The sequence below is a fragment of the Protopterus annectens genome, chromosome 5.part1 (assembly GCF_019279795.1).
Source record: "Protopterus annectens isolate FY-2018-M chromosome 5.part1, PAN1.0, whole genome shotgun sequence".
NCBI classification, from domain to species: Eukaryota; Metazoa; Chordata; order Ceratodontiformes; family Protopteridae; genus Protopterus; species Protopterus annectens.
Window position 1 is genome coordinate 321,035,605 of NC_056736.1, and position 25,009 is coordinate 321,060,613.

Sequence of the window (25,009 nt, forward strand, 5' to 3'; positions counted from 1 at the left end):
GATAGCCTAGTACCTACCTACGAACCTATGAACCTATAAAACATCCATTTTGAAGATACAAGATTTACATTAATGCTGCCAGCAATGGTGAGGTTTAAATGGAGAAATGGAGATCGTGTGAAAATGTCATCATGTATTTGAGATTGACATTGCTCAGATGTACCCCCATTGCAGGGGTGAACTGCACTAGCATTACTATGCCATTCAATACAAAATGTTATGACAGAGGGCATACTGTTGGGGATCTTCCTGAGCACCTCTGGGATATGACCCATTTCTTTAATATCTAGTACCCATTTTGGGGAATATTGGAAACTACTCTTCACCCAGCACTGCCTAAAGTACACTAATCCGAGGATTACTGAGAAACCAGATGTGTTGAGGTCCTCTTGGAGACTTGTAAATGATAATGGACACTTGTCTGCGTTAACCGCATTAAAACATCAAAGAACTGGGGATTCCTGAGGAGTATCCTTTACAGACCAGAGCAATGTGAATAGACAAAGCATGACAGTTACAGAAAACAGTCACAAGATAAATCCTTCATTATCAACATCATAGAGCCACTAAGAAGGCCTGCTAAAATTTGGCATTGCTTGGCAGTGGTTACCAAGCAACACTTTTTTTTCATTTGGGGAATTAAATCATTGGAGCCACACTGCTAGAACTACACCAAGTACTTTGCTAGAAATAAGAAATACAGTTTTTTATAAAAGCATTCAAGACCAAATTTGTCAAAATAGTACATCCTCAGCAATTTAATATTCAAAAAAATCATCAAAAATGTATTCATTATATATACACTAGCACAAATACTGAAAGTGCATAGTCTTTGAATCACTTAGATATTTAAAATCTACAGCTTATGATATACATAATTGCTTTCTGGACTGCAACAGTTAGAATAAATTACTGGAATGTGGGAACATGAGCTGAAATACATTGGAAAGATAAATGCCAAAATTATAAATGTTAAAACTAGTTCAATACGAATTTTGAAAATATCATTGAAGTACTGATCCACTGTCAGAAAATTAGACATACATAGCAAAGCATTCCTTAACTTCAAAAGGATATATGTATGAGCCTCTATATCAGTTCAAATGCCATATGTTTGAGTCTCAGAGTCACTACTACCTTCCTGCTAATAAAGCTACTTGCAATCCAAGAAGAAAACTAAAGCCAAAATAAAGCCTTTCTTGCTGATGGGGGGGTGGGGGGGTCAAGCCCCTTAGCACCTGTATCTTCTGTATACACTATTTCAAGTTTGCAACAACTTGAAAAAGTTGTACTTGGAGATCCAGAATATGTATTCGGGTCTTCCTGAACGTGAAAACACAAATGAGGGTTTACCTATCAGTGAGTAGATGAGGGCAGCTAGATTGGAACCAGCTGTATTAAAACCATATCATACATGAGACACACTGTGTGTGTGTGTGTGTGTGTGTGTGTGTGTGTGTGTGTGTGTGTGTGTGTGTGTGTCTGCGCGCGTGCATGTGTGTGTGTGTGTGTGTGTGTGTGTGTGTGTGTGTGTGTGTGTGTGTGTGTGTGTGTGTGTATACATACATACACATACACATGTATGGGACATCAAAGATTAATCATTAAAACCTGAGTAGCCCCCTCAAACACTAACAATGGTACTTAAGCAGAGATGCCATTTTTCAAATTAATTATCATGCTGCAAGCTGCATATTCTTGATTTAGCATTCAAAGCAAAATAGATGATCAATGCAGTTCTGCAAAGAAGCGCATCAAGAACGATTTTCCTGAAAATATTACTGTGTCAGAATAGATTAGGTTCTCCCATCTGCTGAACATTCAGAAACTGCTACGTAATGAACTATTTGCACTAGAATAAACCATGAGATGAATTATGAAACTTTTTTTTTTATTAAGCATACATATGGAGATGTAATATTGGTCTTAGTAACTATAACCTTTATTGTTTTTCATCAGATTACATGCCAAAAGCCACAACAATGCATTTTGCCTGATGATGACATTTTTATTGCTGCTAGATTCATACCAATAGGTTACAGATAAACAATGTGATACTATTTAAAAATGCAATTGCTTATGGTTGCAATAAACAGTAACCAGTCCTCTGTAACAATTTGTGCTTTACTTTGTTTGGCAAATGGTGTTCCAACTCGTGAGGCTTCTGCTCCTTTCAGCCAGTTTAATTTCTAAATAATTTAATCATATGAATATCTTATTCCTCATTACTCATTTTATGTTCCTCCAACTTTATGGAATGCCATCCAGTCTTCAATACCAATTCTTGTAGATTTCCTACTCTTTCAAACAATGAATGTGATGGTACTGCAGGCCAAAGCCATGGCTTTAATCTCCTTGCAGACATTTCAGCTTCCTTAATCTAATTTCACATGTATTCATTTATAAATGCTGTTCACAAATCTTCAGAATGTGTACTGCATCACAGATGAATCATGGTTGAACAGCAAAGACCCCTGCTCAGCAACCAACGTTCGCAATACACCAGCACACATTTTCAGCAATTCACAGTGGTCGTGTCGGCATTTTGTGCGGCTTCAGCTGTTGCCAAATGCAGAGCCTGACATCAGCTAAACCACACAAAAGAATGCAATGAATTACTGGCATGCATAAACCTTCTATAAACTGTTGTGCTACCTTAAAATAATAGAATTTACAGTGTTAGCAAATCAATTATCAGTAGAAGATACCTATGTTATCTAAAAGGAGGACTGCAACTACCCAGCTATCAAGTATAATATTCTTCCAGAGACCAAAATAGTTTTTATGTGTGTCTGTTTTCAAGTCCATCCCCTGCTCAGACCTCTCATAGTCCCCAGGAAGCTTAGGTTTGGGATAGACTGCCTGGTCGGCAAATGTGATTCTTCTTAAGAGCATTAGTTTCTCCGGGCTATATATCGGAAATGATTCCAGTCTCCATGAGTCTTCTGTAAGACTTCACATGTGTTGAAGACATGTAATTTTAAGCCCAGAAATCAAAATACCTGTAATACATTTGACTGCAACAGGTCTTTACAATTTCCATAGGGGTAAACTGAATAATGAACCACTGCAGAAATGTTATTTTAGTAAAAGACTAGTAACATCATAAGCAAAAAATCAAACTTCATAAATAACCATATGCAATTGTTAACATTTCTAAAATACTAAACTAGAGTTGCTTAATGCAAACTTCAGTGCTTCTCGATGAAAAAACAAGCACCGTCACAATTAACACAATCTAAGCTTCTTCAGTGTACTTTTTGCTTGAATACTTTGCTTCCAATAAAGGTTCGAATCCTCTTCTCTGCCTATGACGTAAAAGAAGCAAAACAAGTAGTATCACCAGAAAAAGTCCCAAAACAACTCCACCAACTGCTGATCCAACGATGACAGCTACAGCAGTAACCTCATTTGAGTCTGTTAAAGTGAAAAGAAATGGGAAAACGTATATCTGTCAGAATACAACTCATTGTTCAATGCCACAGCAGGATATGCAGCCATGCAATAAAAATCAGTTATACAGTTAAACTTGTATATAAAATGATATGTTAAGACCTCACCAGGGATACTCACTATTGGACAAACATACAGATCTTTACTTCCAGACAGGCTTCCCCAAAACCAGTTGTCCCAAACTCCTTTTGCAGTAGCAAAGAAAGTGACAAGAGAGAGCACTTTTTTATTACACATTGGCAGCTGGCATAATGCTTCAGGTGTTTTCCTTACAGATGCAAGATACAGTGTTTGATTCTTACCTTTTGCCACTATCTGGATACTGGTTAGCATGTAATAATCTGTAGACTGATTGCCTGGTATTTACCTATGAACACATTAATGCTAGTGGTAAGAATTTGTTGCATTACAGAGGAAAAGGAGAGCTCCAGACAGAATTCCTTTGAAAGATCAACTTTCAACCTTTGGGCTTTACATTACCAGATATTAGGTCCCTCATTTATTCAAAAACAAATCACTTTTACAACTTACTGTATGTGCCAAAACTGAATTTCACTTGCACAAGTCATATAGATACTCTGAGCAAACAAAGCTGTTCAAAATTTTATGTTATGAATTTAACAATGAACAAAAAGTTGCAGGTGGTTTTTGTACTGATACAGTACCTAATGGAGACATTTATTGATTTTAAAAATGTACAGGATGTAGGATTAAAAATACAAATAAATGACACAGTAGGTGAACAGATGGGCATGGGTGACACATTCTGTTAAATGTTAAAGAACACAGGAGCATGGACTAACTTTTTTGTAGGAAGGAACAAGATGTGTGCCTCAAATTCCTTAAATTTTAGTAGAAGTAATCAACTTAAATATGAGCCATCTGAAAACAAAGTATGGATTATAACAAGGGTTGATGGACATTCACAGATAAACTATCCATGAAGATGTTCATAATATAGAGGATTATTATGAGCTCGCTTATCATAGCCTGCTTGTCATGTGTTCAAGGCTTGGATGCTGAGAAATTCACTTTGAGAGCAAAGCCAAAAATCTAAAGCAATAATCTGGATGTCCTGCAAAAATCTTAACAGTTGAGAGCTATGAAAGATGAGTGTAAGCGTAACAAACTGTGTTACACTACCTATCTTGACAGCGCTCGCTAAGTGTTTTACGGCTTTGAAAGCCAGGGAAACACTTGGTAATTTTTTTTTCCCATTAACTAGTAATACATGGAACAAGTAAAGCTCCATGCACTACAAAGAATTATAATCATTTCACCAGTCATAACCCCTTACTATATGTTTTTGAGATGCATGTCAAGTTTTACCTCTCAAGCTTTGCTCTCCCATGTTTCGAAAACATAATAAGTGGATATGAATGGCGAGCCGGTCATAATCCTCTATGTGCAAAATGAATAACAGTATAGTTAGGAATGAATTGTGGTAATACCCAAAATAAAACATTTGAAATTATGAAAAATCTCTACAGAACTAAGGTATGTGTATTTATTTTTCAGTAGAAATGCAGCAAACATGCTGAAAATTAAACTATTGTCAGGCACATATGCAAATTTGTTACTGTTACTTCTCACCAGATAAGCAATTTACCTCAAATGGTTTGAGGTATTCCAGAACTGGTAATCTCAAATCTGAAATTTTAAACAAAGAAAAAGAGAGGGAATCAGGGGAGCTTGACCAAATGCAAAGACAAGCAAGTATATCAGGATTCCATGCTACCTGAATTTCTACCAGTCAGGGCTGGCCCTATGCATAGGTCAACAAGGCAGTCATCCAGGGTGCTGTGTTTGTAGGGGTAATCTTTATTTATTTATTTATTTATTTTTAGAGCAATGTTTATTTAATTTATTTTTATTCTGAATTTGTTAATCGGGGTAGAACACAAAGTCCATTGAACCTATTTCAGGCTCAGCCCAGGGGACTTCTTCATTCTAAAAATATAAATAAATAAGTAAATAAAGCACCCCAGTTGAAAGAAAATATGCCTAAGGCACAGCAGGTGGTCCTGCGGGATTTTCCCCTGATTCACTTGACATTCAATCTATGTCAGAATAAACTTGTATGTTAAAGGGCACAGATTAGAGATCTAATAATGTTCAAATATAGGTGTAAAGGTGCCTGAAGGAGTCTTTTTTTTTTTTTTTGTAGCAACAAGAGGTTTGACTATCTAATGCTGGTCTTTAGTGATTGACTGTAATGGTCATCAGTTTACCAGAAAATAAAAAAAACAATTTTTTTATGAGGAACAGAGGACAACCCTACGAGACAAAATCAGGGACATTCTGTAAAACTCTGGACACTTGATATGAGAGGAATGGTGTTATTATTATTTTTACAATGATGCTGCCAGTGATTTCTGCTTTGTGATTTGTGTGGATAGTTAAGATGACAGGAATGGTGCTGTCAGATAAGTATACCATTCACTGCTGCAGTATTCATAACTAAAGGGATCTTGTGTCAAGGATAGCCCAACGTACAACCAGTATATCAAAACCTTTAGTACTTACAGGCACCGTACATCACATGTATGATCCCCGTGCAAGGCATAGGGGATAAATGTGATGTATGGACGCACACACTCAGAGCTGAAAAAAAAAACAGGAGGAACAGAATGCGCCTAGGGACAAGGAAGAACATGTGCATCCAGCAGGAGAAAAGGGCGAAGAAACCCTCGGCCAGGAGGGCAAGAAAGAAGAGACTAGAGCAAAGGGGTCAAGAGGGAGGGAGTGAATACAGTAACAGTGAAGATAAAGACATCTACTGTTATGGTAAGATTTTACACTACTGTACTAAGGTATAAACCTTGTTGGCTAGTCTGTCCATAACCCTATTATCCTTGCCTGAAGGCGTACCTTTCAACTGTACTGAATTTCTCTGTATTTTCCATCTTGGGGAGGCAAAATAATAGGGTGCCATGAATTCCCGAGTGGCCCGTTGAAATCCTGATTTTGTTTTTTTTATTTTATTTATATTTTTTGCTAACACTGTGACATCATCATGCATGACTAGTATATCGGCCGTACGTGATGATGACAGCATTGTGAGACAGCATGGCAGTGCCTAACTGCCTATTTTCGTGTCAGAGAGGCATGTATTTTCTGAAGTAAAACAAGTCTTGAAGTCTGTAAAGAAATTATAACAATAATTAAAGTAAGTGTAATTCTCTATTTCTTCCAAAAGTCAACAGTTTTAGATGGATTTCAGAGGAGCAGAGAGACACCAGTGGGAAACTTTGTTTAAGTTGTTTTGGCACTCATCCGCTCATGTGAATGCTATTGCTGTGCTACGTTTGGTTTAAAACTTTTATGTTCTTTTCCCCTTTATATCGATAGTGTTTGTGTTAAATTGAAGCATACTGGAGGTACTTTGAAATGAGAGAAACTACTAGGCTGGCATTTTATGGGTGAGGATGTGCTTTGTTTCGAGTTTTATTATTGCTCTCCCTTTGAACAGATGAGATGGGAGGCTAATAAAGATTGCAGTGACTGTCAACAGAACTGGAGGCTAACAAAGAATGCTGTGACATTTTACAGTTATATTGTCTTGGAAATCCGTATTTTGTTATGACAGGCTTAAAGCGAATGTTTTGCTTTTGCGATGGAATTGAATGATAGTTGCAGTTAGTATTTTAGTACTTTATTTTTAGCTGTTTGTATGACTGTGTTAAGTGCTTACTTGCAGACATTATTAAACTTTTTGTTATGGTGGCTTGAGGTGGAAAAAAAACAATAAGCGTCCAGTCTGTTTTTTTTTTTTTACAAGTAGCACTGTAGGAGTAGTGCCTTTTTGTGTGGGCTGACAACTTTTTTTTGCTGTTGATTTTTCCTTCTGATTACAGAACTGAGATCTAATATAAGACATGTGACAATGTAGTTTTAGTGTGTTAGCCGGGAGCTGTTGGTTATTGGATATTACCTTTGTGTTAGTGAATTCAAGTGTTGTTTTGTTATCCCTATGCCTTTTTAACTGTTGTGAAGAAAAAAAAGATTATGGAGCAATGTCCTTCCTTAACTCTCTTTGATTTTTACAGACATTAACATATTGTACTTTCCCTGGTCATCTTGGGAAAATTTTAGGACGTTAACTGTGTGCTGAAAGTTGATGGCCTTGAATGACTTAAAGAGTTAGTATATGTGAGGTAACTGAAAATGCTGGTCGTGCCTTCAGCCAATCCTTTTCAATACCTTTTCACATTATGTTAATTCAAAATGGACTATTTTCCTTTAAGAAGTGCATATTCTTTAGTTTTATTTAAGGTGTGTGTTCCATTGAACAGTTTTCGATCCCAATTTTTGGTAGTGGGAAAGTCTGATTATGAGTTACGTTTATTTACTAGTATGAAATGTATGACAGAAAAGTTAGTACTAGTATGTTTCTAGTAGTTTTATGATTGGGATATTTTTCAAAAACTAAATCCAAATTAAATGAAGTATAGAAACTACTTGGTGTAGTTGTGTAAATTCTTCCAAATTCCACTTGTTAACTACGAACTAACTTGATCCCGGTTGAAAGCAGTAATAGTCTTATGGGGAAACTGATTTGGAAAAAGTGATAACATTACCATTTAAACATTAATGGAGCATAGCAAATGCACTATTTGGAGAAAATTGTGGTGATTTCAATAAGCAGAAAAACAGGAAAGAGTGTATAGAACGAAGATAGATTATTGGTATAGGAACCAGGACACATAGTAGATGGCTGTTTGTACAGAATGAAGGAAAACTAACTAAACCTTTCCATGTTCAGTCATTTTAAACAAGTTATTATGTGGATATATCCCTTGATTTAGTAACCTTTTAGATAAGTGGGAAATGTCATTCTAGCCGCAGAAGCTACTGATTTTATTTATAGGAAGCTAATAGTAGCAGTTATGCGCTTATTACTATTTATGGCGGCCTCGGTTTGTGTTGTGGTTGTAGTAAATTTGGTGCACATGAAGCATACAGGTTGCAGGTCAGCAGCCAGGTATAAACTGTAGTTCATTTTGTATAGTTAGTCTTGTAGGCAAAATAAGTTCTGTTACAACCCTGGGTGCATCATTCATTTTAGACTTGTAGAGAGGACACAATTTGCAGACATAGGGCTTAATTATACTTAGTAAGGCTAGTTACTTTGTAATATGAACTGTTTTGGCATGTTGTGCAAAAAGTAGAGCGGCCGAGGAAATGAAGGAAAGTGGATTTTGGCACTGGGTAAGGAATCCCAAGGGTGTGCAGGCATACTGTTTGTGGTCTACAGAGTACATTTGTTTGAGCATCATATCAAAATGGCTTTTATGAGGTCATATTATGTCTACAACTGTCTAAATGAATGTCTTTAACAACAGATATAATACTGCAAATGCAAAAACTATATTTTTAATAGTTCTAGGGGTGGACAGCTGAAAATGATATTTACATTTATTAAGTGCTTGGGGCAGTATTTTGGCAGATATGTCCATTTTTTAAGTTTTAGATGTCCGGGGGGGGGGGGTTAATACTAAGTGCTTGTGAGTACAGAATGGAATTTGCTTGCCACACCTCTGATTAGCCACTTCTCAACTGCTCATAGCTCTTTCAACCAATCAGGGACAAATCAAGAAAGAATCAGGGATACTTTTAAAATATCACTACTATTAACTTCTTGAGATATTCCCAGAAAAAAAGAACACGCTCATAGGTAAGTACTAGGCTAATAACCTCAGGGTAACTTGTTAAGTGTAGCCCTGCTTTTTAAGGTGAGGATCAAACCCTCTACTATGTGTCTATAAGGTAAACACCTTGTTGTTTAGGCCTCACTGCTTTGTTACAAATCACAACTGTATGATTTCAGTAGCACACCCAGGGATGTTTCTTAATATTTTGGAATTATTTGCACTGCATGCACTTGTGTTTGAAATTATTGTTCTGGTTATATGTTGTGTTAATTAATATTTTGTCTTTTTTTCAATTTGCATTTGAATGCTGGTATCCCACAGTTCCATTGGAGTGGGCGTGGTTACACAATTATGTATTCAACTTTAATGTTAATCAGTGTCCAGATTTTTGGCCAGTTGCACCTACTTTTCATGGGCCTTTGTCCAGATTTTTGATGTTTGCAGGTTGGGAGGTATGTTTGAAGGAAGCATCTTGGTAGAGAACAACAGCTTGGAGGGCTTGACAGAAGAGACAGACACTACAGCAGGATCAGGAGAAGAGCTTTTATATAGACATTTACATTATCAGACACCTTGTAAAATCTGTCAGGTTTCTTGGGAGTTGAGATTCGGGTGTCACAGAAGTTGCTGAAAAGGTATCCAGGAGGGCAGCCTAAGCAGGGGAAACAGAAGGAGGTTTGGGACTGGGAGACTCCATCTGAAGGGGCTCATAATACCCTTGGAAACTTGAGAGTAATACCACTTAAAGAATTACATCAAATAGGTAACAGTGTCCCCAAAGGAGAGTTCTTCGGAAAGGGAATCTAAACTAATAGAATCCTCTTCCACTGAACCATAATCCAAGGGGAAAGGTATTTGACAAGAGTACGCTAAGGACTGTTCCCCAGAATCCTAATCCTTATGAGAAGAATCGAGTTCCCTAGGTCAACTCATTCCCTCCAGTGCAGCTCTTTCGAGTTTGTACCTTTAACTCCCAGTGGGTGTGGCTTGAGCCTTTAAAAAATGAAGTTATCACCTTAGAGTTCTAACAAATATTTTTATCTCTAGAAACATAAGTGTTACTAGAAAACTGTAAATGGCAAACTATTCAGGATAAAATCAATCTTTATATTTGTGGTGTTCATTCAGTTTAAATTGGATTTTATAAGGCAAAATAAAGGCAGTGAATATCAATTTCGTAATATTATATAAACAGCTTCTGACATCTCAGTAACTATTCAATCAAGACACTTATTGCTAGCAGGATTTTTCTTCATACAGCTGTGACCTTTCCTATGAGGCTATGCAGTTCTGCTTGTGTTATCTAAATGTTGAGATATTTAGAGAAATATGAAAGTAATTGCAATACATATAAACAGTATACAAATAATACTATCTCTTTAGCTGCATTACACAGAGGTCAAATAGTAATAAAATTGTCCTTGCCATCATGTATGCTGATACCTTGTATGTAGAATAGTTTTAGAATTATTAATGCGGTATTTGCCAACTAGAGGGGTCAGTAGGAGTTAACTGCAGAAACGCATGGAGGCACAATCAGCTGTAATGAGTTAAGAGGAGTGGAAGACCAGGGAGTGGCAGGCACAGACAACCCCTAAGTAAAATCCTGCCATTCTCCTTGGGGATTTTTAACTGCAGGGAAAATATACTTGATTTTATGTTTCTTTTTCTGCAGGACATCTGCACAAAACACCCTAGGAGGGTCAGACCCTTGGTGACCCTCAATAAGTGTAGTGGAGATCTCATCCCCTCACTAAAATATGCGGAATCTCCCATGGTTAGCAAAATAGAAGCATTGCATTCCCATCAATAAAGACATGTTTTTGCATTTTACAACCTCAGAATTGGATGGCCTATATGCAGGATGAAAAACATCACTATTTTACTGCAGTATATAGCCCAACCAGTGACATAGCTTATGTTCATTTTACGTGCGCTTATCTTAAGTTTTCATTGTTAAAATGTGGTATCTGCATTTAAAAGGAAAGAACACAAGTGATCTACATACTGATTAAAGTTTAGTTCAAATCTCTAACATGATTTTCTGTTTGTCAGAAAGCACACACATAAGATATGGCCAAGAAATATAGTATTATTGCAGTATGAACAGCAGCAACTCACTTACAATAAATTCTTTCTTCATTACTACACGAAGCTGATCCCATATTTCATGACCTTTGTCATTCTTCTAGTTCTATCACCTCCTAATATACTCCAAAGGCCACTGTCCTAGTTTCATATGCGTCTCTAAAGATATCTTGGAGGTCATCACATGTATTACCTGTATAGCCCTAGCACCAGTCAGCCCCTACATGCAGACATATACAACAGAGTAAGTCACATATACTTTCCCATCCCACTCCGTGCAACTTACTGGGCTTAGCAGCATACTGGAAGGTCTGTAGGCTGACATAGCCCTAAACGTTCACTTGATATCAGCCTGAAGTGATTAAAGCCCTCACCATTCCCTCACTAGGACAAGAGGCAAACCAGAAGCCGCTGATCCCACCTTTGTCTTGCAGATCATCACATACTGAGCTCACTTGCCAAGGTTTGTTCAACCAATGCATTGTTACCTGGCAATTCCACTGAATAAGCATAACCGAGATCTTCACTTGGTACAAAGAGCTCCTCATTAGTCACCGGAGGGAAGAATGGAACCATATTGTAGTCTCTGTTATGACCAATAGGGGCCAGCTCCACAGGCCATGTGGCAACAGAGGGACTGAATCGTTTCATCCACTCATTAAAAACTGCATCTGTGAAGCTATGCAGGACCTAAGAAAAAAATAGGTCAAAATCATACACTTGGAATTTTCATAGTCATATTATGTTCCTTACTGTATAGCTTAAATATATACATACATACACCCAGCACATCCAGCGAGTGATTATAAGCTATGTGGCTACTGAATTCTTTGTCTTTAGCCACAGACATTATACCCTTGGAATATTCTAAGACATTTCAGTACAGAAGAATGTTAACACATGGTCATGGATTTATGGTTATTGAGAAAATGGAAACCCATTTTCATGAGCACAAGTTCTCAGAAGTATATCCATATTTAAGTTTAACTTCTAGTAATTGCAAAGATTCCATCATAATATATTACATGCAAGACAAGTACAGAACATTCATATAAAGCAGTTTTACAAGTAGAAAATATAAGATTTTTAAGCAATAGTGATCTGGTCTGAAATGTCAGGTTCCATAAACTCACATGATATGAGAGTGTGCATTGTCCAGATTTGGAATGTTCTGTTTTTCCTGGAAAAATAGAATTAGTGTCCATACAGTAATGCCTTATAAGCAAATCTTTCACCTTAGTTACAGTATTATTATTAACCTCATCAGCAGGGTTTTACCAAATCCCAAATTCTTATGGAAGGGTCTAAATATTAACTCCCATTCCCAAGTTCCTTAAACCAAAGTAACAGTATAAAACTTCAAGCTGCAGTTATGCAGTTGCTAAAAAGATCTATGGAAGACTAATGTTATAGCTGAAGCAACAATTATCCAGACATTCATAGTCCCTATTTCTTTAAAGGTCATGCTAATAATAGCAATCTAATAAAGAATTATAGAAGTAATATAGCAGCAAGAATATTTGTAAATAGTTTATAATTTGCTTAAGATGTTAGTCTAGAAACAGTAGGGCAATGGAGTAATATAATTAAACTGCTATATCCATATCACATACCACAAAAATAGGATCGTTTGCTGCAGAGTGAGCTAATGCGCTGGTCCCATTCAGGAAAGCATGCACAAGGTTGTGAAGGTTCATCACTGGGAGCTCCATTCCCAGTTCTACTGTTTCAAACCCTTCAAGCAAATTCCTGTCAAAACACAAATTTAAAATATTTGATACCAATGTTGTAGTGTAATAACTTGCACCTGAATTTCAGATTTATATCTGGAATGCACTTCATTACATTGCAAGATTAACGTCTTAATTAAAGAGGATAAGGAAAACATCCCAGCTCTGTCTAACAAATCTTTGTATATCTGACAGGGTTTAAACCAAATAAGGTTACTGTATGCTCATCACAGGGACACTCTGCACTTTTTGTCATCTAACATGTTATTTAGTGGCTAGAGAAAGAACTCTGATGGTAGCAACATTCTGATTACAGAAAGTGTTAATGCCTGTTTCTGAATATTAAGTTAACAGTAAAACTGGGTTTTTACAAGACTAAGAATTTCATTCTTTCCATATCATTCTTCTTTAAACAGCTTTATTAAAATCAGAACTAAAACAGTGACACAGGTACACATATATTAATAGAAAAGAAAACAAACTATAGTAACATCTCGGTGGGGTGTGTAGGTGATTCATTCAGTCTACTATAAATCTGCATTGTACATATGCAGTTTTGCACACATTCTTACATGCTCTCCAATTTGCATTAAAATGCAACTGCCACTTAAATCCTACAACATTCATACAACTATGCAACAGGCTAACTGCCGTCAACACTTAAGGTACTCGAAACAGATGCAGAATAAATTGATTAGACCACATTTTGAGGGACTCAACACTTCCAAAGGCTATTGCATCAGTTCAGCTTCTGCCAAAACATAACCCTTTTTCCAGATCTTCTGTAAATGCAGCAAACTTGTACCATGAAACATTACAAGAAGCTCCAGATACCATTATCATTAAAACAAGGCTGTGGGAACTTACCTTTAAAGCTAATCGAGAGAGAGGCAGTCTAGTAGTCCAAGAGCAAAGTATCCTCCTTCTAGCTAGGAACTACTTAAAGTTGGAGCCAAGGTGCCAGATTGATGAGTCATGGAATAAACAACACTGTCAGCTTGTCTTCCTTGGGTGAGAGGAGAGGGTCTTTGGGTAGAAACAAGCCTTAAAATGGGGGTGTAGCAAATCTTCCTTCTGGTAATAAGTGCATATGGCATATGAACTCCAAGCATGTGATCAGCCCACAGCACACATGCCACTATGCAGCTTTTACAGATTAGAGAGGAGGAGAGAAAATTAAAGCTAGGGAATTAAACTCAGTCCTAAGTAGGGGTGGGAAGCTGGCATAAGGGTTAAGGTATTTACCTTACAGACACAAGGTGCAGGGGTTGATACTCACATGGGGTAACTCGCTAGGCTTAAAATGGCCCACAAGGATAGGTAGCCTAGTACTAACCTATGAACCTTATAAAGCTATGGCACTCTTTCACTTCAAAAGAAAGCAAACTTAGGCAGAGACAGTTGTGAAAGTGAACAGGTTTGGATTGTGTTTAAAAATGTGCAGGAACAAAAGTAGTTTGTAAAGATATTTTAGCTTCACCCATAGCTCTCAACCTGCAGATATTGAAAATGGGTGCATAAAAAAATCTGGGCACCTAATTAGCTTCCAGGAGGCTTGTGGAATACTGCTCAAAAACACAAGTTTAACAAATTTAGTGTGACAAAATGATTCAAAAATATCAGCATATTAAGCACATTAGCAAAGACATAGAGTGAAATCTGTAGACTTCAGTGCAAGACATTACAAAAATCTACCTCACAAAACCATGTATTTTTGCTACTGAAAAGAGAGATATAACACAGTCTTTCTTTAAATCATTGGATCCACCAGTACATTGGTCACATAGTCTGGATTCCTGAATACTAAACAGCTTCTAAATCATGTATGATAATGGGAGGATTCAGAAAAATCATAAAACATGTGACAAGGTAAATCAAGACTGAAAATAGGAATATACTTCCAAAACAGTTACAGCTGATAGGACTGGTCCCACAATATTCTCCAGAATGGATAGACTTTTTTACTTTTTGTTGTTATTTCAACCATTCAGATTTTTTTATTTGTATTTTTTTAATACAGCTAGATAGAAAAGCAAACAAACTGATACTGATAAGATTGAAATAAGGTGTGATATATTGTAGGTAAATCAACTGATGTTAATCAACCTTCCCTGGCATTTTTATCAAATTATTGTTCAGAAATATTATCATCAAAGTTATCAAGTATCTGTACAAGATTATTAGAATCAAGAGGTTCTCAAATTATAAAAATAATTCTGGTGAATAATTACTTGCAGCTGTAATTCTATATCCCCCAGTAAGTGCCCAAGAACCTATACACCCAGTTAGTATCTATAATCCTATAGCCATAGTAAGTACTTATGATTTTATACCCTCTGTAAGTACCTATGAATGTACACCCCCAGTAAGTAACTATGAACCTCTACCCTCAGTTAGTAGCTATGATCCTATACCCCCTGTAAGTACCTATGATTTTTTTACCCCCTATAAGTACCTATGAACTTATAACCCTACTAGGTACCTATGAGCCTATACCCCCAGTAAGTACCTATGACTCTATATGCCCATAAGTACTCATGAACCTTATGTCCCCAGTATGTACCTATGAATCTCTACCCCCAGTGAGTATCTATGATTTTATACCCCATAAGTACCTATGAACCTATACCCCAGTAAGTACCTATGATTCTACACCCCATGTAAGTACCTATGACTCTATACACCCTGTAAGTACTTATGAAGTTATGCCCCCAGTATGTACCTATGATTCTCTACCATCTGTAAGCACATATAAACATATATCTCCAAGTACCTGTGAACCTATACCCCAGTAATTGTCTATGATTATATACCTCCTGTAAGTACCTATGAACCTATACCCCTAGTAAGTACCTATGACGCCTATAACCCAGGATGTACCTATGAAACTATACCTCTGGTTTAGCACCCATGTCCCTGAAGAATAGGCGCAGCATGTAAATAAAACCAATATGCCCTTGTTTTACTAATCTCCAGGTTATTTGTACATGACATATAAGGGCTAAAACTACCATGGGAATGTAAGTCTAGGCTTCTTAATATCCTCACAATCAATAGCCTAGTCAGTACCTGTAAATTTATGAGCTATATGCTTTCAGCTACGTATTGATTAGGCTGCCTAATCTAAATGCTACAAGATATTTTATTGACATGTCACACCACATTTTGCCATAGTACATAAATTACTCTTTATGGGTCAAGTTCAAAATCTAAATTTCAATTAAATCAGTACCATTGTCCCATCTGTGGAAAATTCACTGTTGTCAGAATTGTGAAAGACAAGAATATTAATTCATGAGTCAGTCTCTGTAAATCAACACAGTGATGATTCAGCTGGTAAAAGTTATGTATATTTGGTTTTACTTGGTTTTGGAGCAGTTTGTTTGACATTTAAGTAAGCAAAACTGATTTAAGTAGTTTATAAAATATCAAATATTTGTTCAACCTTCAGGCTTCTTAAGCCTGTAGCTCTTGTTTTTTTTTTTTTTTTGCTTGTGCTGTGAGTATGCAGTGTATTATGTAGCACCTATTGAACTGTAAAAGCAGTGAAGACTAGTGCAGCTAGGTAAGTAGGCAAGTAGTGTGAGGTAGCCTAAATAGAAAACAACAGAGAAAAGGGAAATATGGTGGAAGGGGACATCATTTGCACTTTGGCAGTGTTTGTTGCTTTGACAATGTTTCTTATTTTATTTCATTCATTTGATTTGTTTATGGGTAGCGTACAGGTCAAAACTGAACAGGTTCAGTCTCAGTTTGGAGACACAGGCCATGGTAGTGCAGAGGTTAGTACTGTCGCCTTACAGCATGAGGTTCTCCAGTTCAATTCTTGGCTGGAACTCCTTCTGTGTGGAGTCTGCATGTCCTCCCTGTGGTCAAGTAAGTTTTAAAGACATGCAGGTAGGTGTGTGTGTGTGTGTGTGTGTGTGTGTGTGTGTGTGTGTGTGTGTGTGTGTGTGTGTGTGTGTGTGTGTGTGTGTGTGCCTTCAGTGAAGGTTGGGTACCATGCTAGCAACCCAGCACTGTAAAAACACCACTTCCAGTCAATCTGCTGACCGGTGATCCACTGTGGCAACCCCTAACTGGAAAAGCTGAAAGACATTGCTTTTGAGTCTCAGTTTAGAGACATACAGAGATAAATATTTTTCATTTCAAGTACATGAAAAAAAAAAAGAAGGAAAGAAAAAAGTTTTCTAATTTGAAAATTTCTTCAGTCCTTGGCATTTGCTTGAACAAAGATCAGCAGATTTGTTTTATACACAGGAACAAAAAAGAAAAAAAGAAATAGAAAATAAATTACTATTTTCAGCAACAATGGTGGATGGAATTGAACTGGAATTAAAATGTAGAGAAAAAATGTTTTATGTCCTTGAGAAAGGAACAAGCACTGCATCCAAATCAAAAATGCTTTTAGCTCAATACAAGCAGTGTTACTGAATAGTTATCATTGATATTTAGATTTTATCTATCACTCTGTACTGCTTGTGATGATATGGGCTAGTGCCAGCATAGCCAGCTGGAGTTCTGTAAAAAATTATATGCCCTTTGGATATAAAACTGATTTATACAAGATGCTTGTGTGACATATGTATTAGAACTGTATGTCCATTGAATATCAAAGTGATTTGCACAAATCCTTATGTTACCAATGTATTAGAACTGTGTGGCTTTGAAAATCAAAATGTGTTTGTAAAGTTGCTAGTGTTAAAAATGTATCAACAGTTGGTCCTGCTGGAAGAGAAGGGATTAAACAGCTAGCTTGAATCTTACTTTAAGAAAAATGCTGTTAATTGGACCACCTGTCAGGCCAAAGAAATGCTTATCTCACAACTCTGAATAGGACCACAGACCTGGAAGAAGCCTTTGTTCATTAGGGCAGTAAAAAGATGGGAAGCCTCCGACACTGCCATAAACATTAGCAAAACTTTAGATATGCATCTTGTCACATGTATGCTAGCATTCTGTCTCAATCTTCAAAAGGGAATAGTGTGAGAACCTAGAATTAGATGACAACATGAGGTCATTCTGCCAGCCATCTTGGAAATTTTAGATATTGCATAGAGAAATCTCTCAGTATTGATTATTCTGTCTTGGGCCTGACAACAAGAAGAACCATTCACCACATCATCTGCCTTGTTCTATTAAGTAAGTAGGGAATAGTAATTCTCCTTGAATCAGTCAGGAAAATATACCGAAGCTTAGTTTAGACATTGTTTTTTCTTTATTTGTCTGAGTCTGTCCATCAATGTTATTTTCAATATTTCTTTTGAGTTGAACTCTGTAGTTTACTCTAAATATATATTCAGTATTTTCATGTTATTTTATTATTTATTATTAAATATATTTAAAACTTTTAGTGCAACTGGTTCTTTAAGAAAGTATTTAACCTGTGAGAGTGCTGTGGGCCACTCCAGAAGGCCTAGCTGTCTTGGCCAACTACTACCATTTGTATTAGTAATATTACACAGTATACTTCAATACCCTTTGTTACAGGCCTTAGAGTAGCTAATTGTGGCAGTGATAACTAGCATATACTCTGGGCAGAAGGGGCACAGCAGGGAAATCTGTGCCAACCTTTCCCAGGTGTGTGTGTGTGTGTGTGTGTGTGTGTGTGTGTGTGTGTGTGTGTGTGTGTGTGTGTGTGTGTGTGTGTGTGTGTGTGTGTGTGTGTGTGTGTGTGTGTGTGTGTGTGTGTGTGTGTGTGTGTGTGTGTGTCTGTATGAAAAATCAAATCTCACAGCATGTATGTGTTAGCTACTTGGAGCAGATCCATGCACAAATGGAATATCAAAATACACATGTGAAATAGTTTTAATTGCTTTCAAAAGCTGAGCAGCTGATATTCTGTAAAAAAACTGAGCCATGTTGAAAATTATTGCATTTATGTTTACAAAATGTACTCTGACAGTAACAAAAGCAATTAAATCAGTGCTTTGGAAAGTAAATGTCTCTTCTTGAGATATCTGCACAAAAATTGAAGGGGCTATTTTAAAAGTGGTAAACGAATCCAGCTGAACATGGAACTTTGTAAATTCGATATTGAAAATGTTTACATTCCTTTCTTCTGCCATCCATTCTTGATAATGATGGCAGGTAAGCACCATGTTGTGAGGAGGTAGTTACACTAATATTAGCTTTATTCTTTATTTTAGTTAGTTAGTTATTTAAACAAGTGCAGTACTTTGCATTTTAGACTTGTCATATTAATCTTAAGAAAGGGTCTCCACTACTGAACAAGTTTTCAAATTCCCTGCTGCCAATTAATATCTGGTGATACTGTACTACATTTTAAAACATTTCAAGTTTTTTTGAGAAAACATACCTGAAGATTGTCTGACACAGATTAAACTGTTCCATGAGAAAAACAGATTTCTAGGTTTATACACAGCTCATGTTGTTTTGTTTGACTGTACTTTGTTATTTTAAAGTGCTTTTGTCTAGAATATGATATAAAAGTTATGGGTTGTGCAAAAAAAAAACTCATGTCCCTTTTGAATCATTAAAAACTATAACAAGTTAATAAATTTTAAATTGTTGGAGTACAAACTGATATTTTAAAGGGAAAACAAAACATTTCATGGTGTTCCTGAGAGAAATGACTTAGGTTGCCACAAAACTGACTTCTGTAAGGAAAAGCAAATTTCTTGTTTTATATGGCTCATATTCTATTTTGTTACCATTTGTTGACCAGGTTAGTCCCATTAGGCTAGTGGCTTCTTTTCAAGGGAGACCCAATGTGGGGCCAGGTCATTGGGCAACTTCCCCTACTCATAGCTCATTCATCTAGTGAGTACAAGTGCAAATTCTGTTAATACACAATGGCAGTTGGTAGCATGGTTTGTAAGAAAGTCATAGTGGAGAAGGCAGAGGAAGTGTTGTACACTGATTTGGTGCAATCTAGTGGACTGGAGATGAATTCAAAGCATTTGCTCCAAAATGAACTGTTTGGTGAATCAGAGGTGGAAAAAGAAGACTGTTTTGTTACAACCCTCCAGTTGGGAGGGTTGCAGGATAATTTACTGAAGGATATGTTAGTATAAAGTGAGCCAGAGAATGGTGGAGTAGCTTCCTGGGGAGAAATAATGGAGAAATACCAAAGGGGGGGGGGGGGGTAGTGTCAACACTCGGAAAGAAGAACAACGCAAATGGACATGAAAAAAACATATGCAGACACTGTTGAAAATGGAGCTAAACAGAAAGAAGACAGTGGTAAAGATAATACTTTGAAAATAAAATATGTTATTAGAATACAAGGAAAACAAGAAAAAGGCTTAAATGGGTATGATATTTGGAAGAATGTTATAATTCCACTGGGCATTGAAGCTCATGAGGTAAGAGCTTTTATTCTGATAAACAAAGAAACTTTTTGTGACATTAATTTAGACGTTGAACAGAGTATAGAAAAGTTTTTTTTTTTTGTGAATGTAAAAACAAGGAATGTTAACCTCCAGGAACATATATGCTATTACAGCATTCAACAGAGAGACTAAACGAGAGTTACATGTTCAATTTCAGGCAGACATTAAAACAATGTAAAAATAACTTGGAAGGAATATGTAATAATGTTATTTGCATTGTAAAAGTTTATGGCAATAGAGGTTTATGGACTGGGGGATGGGACTGTACTGTGACATTGAAAATGGCAAATGAAAAAAAAATTGTGTACATTTCAAGTATAATAAATGCTGGAGGGAATGGAGGTGTAGTAAAATATTGGGGTCAATCCAAGACTTTTTTGTGGGAAAGAAGGACATTTAATAGATAAATGTGGCAAACCATGTGTGTGTGTGTGTGTGTGTGTGTGTGTGTGTGTGTGTGTGTGTGTGTGCGCGCGCGTGTGTGTGTGTGTGTGTGTGTGTGTGTGTGTGCATGTGTAGAAATGAGACATGATAAAAAATATGACTTAAAGTGTTACAAATGTAATCAAGTTGGGTATTTATGGGTGGATTGTGAGAAAGGAAAAGATTTAAATGTGCAAGTAACTGAAGAACAAAAAAAAGCAATTCTGATTGTGGCATATTAAAAGAATCAGAGTATGATGGAACATTAAAAAGTAGATATGGAAGTAAAATTAAAAGTGAAAAATACAGAAAATTATGGGGTGGAAATATAACATGAAAATTAGGAAGAAAACATTATTCTGGAGAGCCTGTATTGTGTAAAAACAATGAAAATATTAGATGTTATGTCTGTAAGGATGGGAAGACTAACTGCTGTAGATATGAAGTGGAGAGAACATGTTTATTGCAGCATTATAAGCACATATAAATTGCAAAGAAAGAGAAAATCTGTTTCATCAAATATTATATGATGTAGCTGTTAACATGAGCACTGTAACTGCAGGGGACTTTGCAATTTAAGAGGGAAATGTAAAAAGAAAGGGAGGGATGTTAAAAAATGCATGATGTGATAAAATTAGGTAAATTGGTTGTGTGGAACTAAAGGCAAAGGACTTATATAAGGGGGTCACCTGGATCTGAAATTGATTATTATGTATTAACAGAAGGCCTGGGGACAGCAGATGGTGACACACTTGTGACAGGTTTCTCAGATCATTTAGCAGTATGGCTGGAGCTGATGATAAAAAGGGAGTATATACAAGTAGGAAAAGGAATAAAAAGAATAAATGAGAAATTAATGACTGAAATTGGAGAATGGGAAGTATTGCAGTTATGGAAGGATCATCAAACTATGAAAGACTTCTATAAAAATTGGTCAAAATGGTGGACTGAATTTTTAAAAGATGTATAAAAGTTGTTTTATTTTTTTTTCCAGTGGAAGGAATAAGTAAGAAAAGAAGAGAAAGTGAAGTATAGGAAATGTATACATATATATTATAGATTTAGAAAATAATACAAGAGAGCAGTATGACAATAAAAAAGAAATGTATAAAAGAAAAAGCAAAAATGTAAGACAATACTGGTTAGACAGATATATTATCTACAAGGGTAAGGGTATCTGCCTATCTGAGTGAAATAATAAAGGAAGATGCTAGTATAATAAGGGAAAAGAAAAATGTAAAAAGATAAATAAAAAGAAAGCAAGACCAAATTATGAGCATTTATGTCCAACATAATGAAAATATGTATAAGAGTAAAAAGAAGGAAGGCAGAATAAAGTGGAAGGTAAAAATGTTTTCAGAAAGGGCTAAGGAAGAAGTTAGAAAACAAATTAATATCAGTGATTTGGATGAAATACTTAGGAAAGTAAATGTTCATTTGGTATCAGAACCAGATGGTATAAGGTATGGAATGCATTAGAAATTAATAGATTGGTAAAACAAGTATTTTGTAAAAGTTATAAATGAATGGTTGAAGTAAGGCTTTGTTTATGAAGAGTTATGTAGTGGGATATTAAAGTGTATATGAAAGAAAGATGAGGAAAAAAATGATATAAAAAATTGGAGACCCTTCACATTAAACAATACAGATTATAAAATGTTTAGGAGAATAATACAGAGAAGAATGGAAGGAAGGAAGGAAGGATGAGGGATATTACAGAATAAAGAAAACACAGTACAAAAGGAAATGGATGTCAAGAATTGTTATTGGTTGTGAAAGAAGTAGTGGATGATATTATAGGTAAAAGAAAAGATGTGAAGCTTATGGCAGATTAAACCAGGTAATTAATTATTGTTGTGGAAGAAGGAGTGGGGGTGGGGCATTTATGGAAGAATAATAATGAGAAAGTTATAAGAATATGATAAAAAGTGATGTAAAATGGAGATGTGTGTATAGGTGTTTGCAAATATGGTTTTCTTAAATAAAGGAGCCCTACTCTTTTTGATTGATGCAGTGGGATTGCTAACATCCACTTGAGCTACCACCAACTCAAGCAATAGGGCTCAGTTTAACATCTCATCTAAAGGATAACAAACTCAGGAGTACAGCACCCATAATGATGAACTGCAGTGTCAGCAATCCAATCATCTGAAGTAGAAATAGAACCCACAGCCTTTGGGTCTTCCAGGACCAAAGGCAGGTGTGCTATCTGTTGCACCACTGACACTGATTGCCTTTCTTTTATCAATTGAGAAGTGTTATTTTAAAAGTGTATTTTACAGTTCTTTTCCCTTGAATACTGAGTTTTGGGCTGGAAAGAAAACAAAGTGTGTCTCTTTGGGGAAATATAAGAACTAGATGATATTAATTACTTTTGAATTGTTCAAGGACCTGGAGACTATTATTTTTACTTAAAAGAAAACACTTCAAAGTTTTTCTGGAAATGTTGACTTGTACAGACCCTGCTGTTGGATACACTGCTCTTTGAAAAAAAAAATCTTTTCACCACCTGTTATGTCTAAAACCTAGTAGCTCTGGAGTTGTCTGCACGTTATGTTAATCTGTCTTCAAAATTCCCTCTCAAACCTCTCTCATTAGTGATTATTCCTGATCACAAAAATATAATTTTGGGAAAACTCTCCCATTAAAACAATTAAGTTCACTTAACCTTCCATTGTGTTCCACATACACAGAACACTGACTACCTTTTGATAAGTATAGGTATGGGCAATATCCTCAGACAGCACAGTCAGACTAGTATTGATTATATACTCTACTACTTTATGTAAGCTGCTTCTAATAATTTAAGGTGCATATCTGCATTGCACTTAAGCCTTATTGCTCTCCTGACTGACTTTTGTCATCTGTTTGAAGATGATCTCAGATGGATGAACATAATGTCTGTATAATATTTTATATCACAGCAAGATCTGTATCCTAAGTACTGCTACCTTATATCAGAAATTGCAGGGAGAATCTGAAAGCTCCATCTGCAGTGTTCTTGCACTCTGACCCCTTAGACAATGGCTAACTCACTTGATGCTCACTATCAACTTCGTTTTAACATCTTCATGCCTAGGATATCAATCAGCCCCTGTTGTGCTTAACACCCACAGTTGCCTTGTCTCATAATGCCTCATTCAAACCTACAGGTCATGAAAAGCAAACTATACATAGTACTTTTGTTACAATGTAATGTAATCATAGTACTAATTTTGCAGAATGTAGTGCTGTGATTAATCAGTTTAAATGTAGGAAAATTATTCTAAGCATACACATAATGCTAAAAAGCTGCTTCAGTTGTTTAGTCAAAGATTTTTCTCACAGTTAAATTTTCTTAGACTGTGAGCTCTAGACATTTGACTGTGAGCTCCAGGCAGACAGTGACCAGTCTACTAGCACTCAGGAATGTAACACCATTAACTGACCCCTAGCAGGTGTTAACAAGATATCAAGGTCTTTGATTCCAAGGGTGGTATTCATAGTTCTATTGCATATTACACAAAGTTGTGCAAGTAGATTTGCAGAGTGCACAAGGGGAACAGCATCAGCATTGTGCAAATACAACAGTCTTTGAACATGGCCTGTATAAAGTAGGTCACTTCACCTCATGGACAGATGTACCAGTTCTGGAAGCTGCATAGTGTGGCATTTCTTAAAATTCCACACCACATGACCAGTACATAGAGTAGTGCAGATACAGTGCAGCTATTAGCCATGTGCACCCTTTGCTATCAGTGGAATAATCTCAGCAGGATAAAGTGCGATGTGGGTGTGTGTGTGTGTGTGTGTGTGTGTGTGTGTGTGTGTGTGTGTGTGTGTGTGTGTGTGTGTGTGTGTGTGTGTGTGTGTGTGTGAGTGTGTGTGTGTGTGCTCACATATACCTCCCCCCAAGCACGCTGTGCATAAATTGGATCATATATGGTTACATATTTCTAAGGTCTCCAGAAAATCTATAAATTAAAACATTCATTTTCTTTTCTAGCTGCCATGCAGTGCAATATGTGTGTTCAGAATGTTATAGTACCTCAAACATCAAATTAAGGTACAGTATTTATTTTTTAATCAATACCAACTTTTGGTAATGTTATTTATTTATTTATTTATTTATTTATTTATTTTTTATTTTGCTGGCCTGCTTCTGCTTTAACTTTATAAACCTTTCGGTTACTACCAAACAGCAGTAAAATGTCATCTTAATAAGGTAAATATTGAATGAACATAATGTCTGTATAATAGCAATAATCCATGGGTAAGGTAAGAGCTGTGGTGGTATTTAGATGCAGCTCAGTTTTTTGATATTTTT

General features: G+C 36.3%; 1 protein-coding gene across 1 annotated transcript in view; it reads right to left on the minus strand.

Annotated features, from left to right (window-relative positions):
- Positions 1 to 1,891: 1,891 nt before the first annotated feature.
- Positions 1,892 to 25,009, minus strand: part of DCT (dopachrome tautomerase) — a 220,206-nt gene continuing 197,088 nt past the window's right edge. The window contains exons 6-8 of the mRNA XM_044072999.1: positions 12,809 to 12,944; positions 11,684 to 11,885; positions 1,892 to 3,417 (exon numbers count right to left, since the gene is read on the minus strand). Coding sequence (XP_043928934.1) covers positions 3,239 to 3,417; positions 11,684 to 11,885; positions 12,809 to 12,944 — 517 coding nt within the window. The 3' untranslated portion in view covers positions 1,892 to 3,238. The remainder of the gene's footprint in view (positions 3,418 to 11,683; positions 11,886 to 12,808; positions 12,945 to 25,009) is intronic.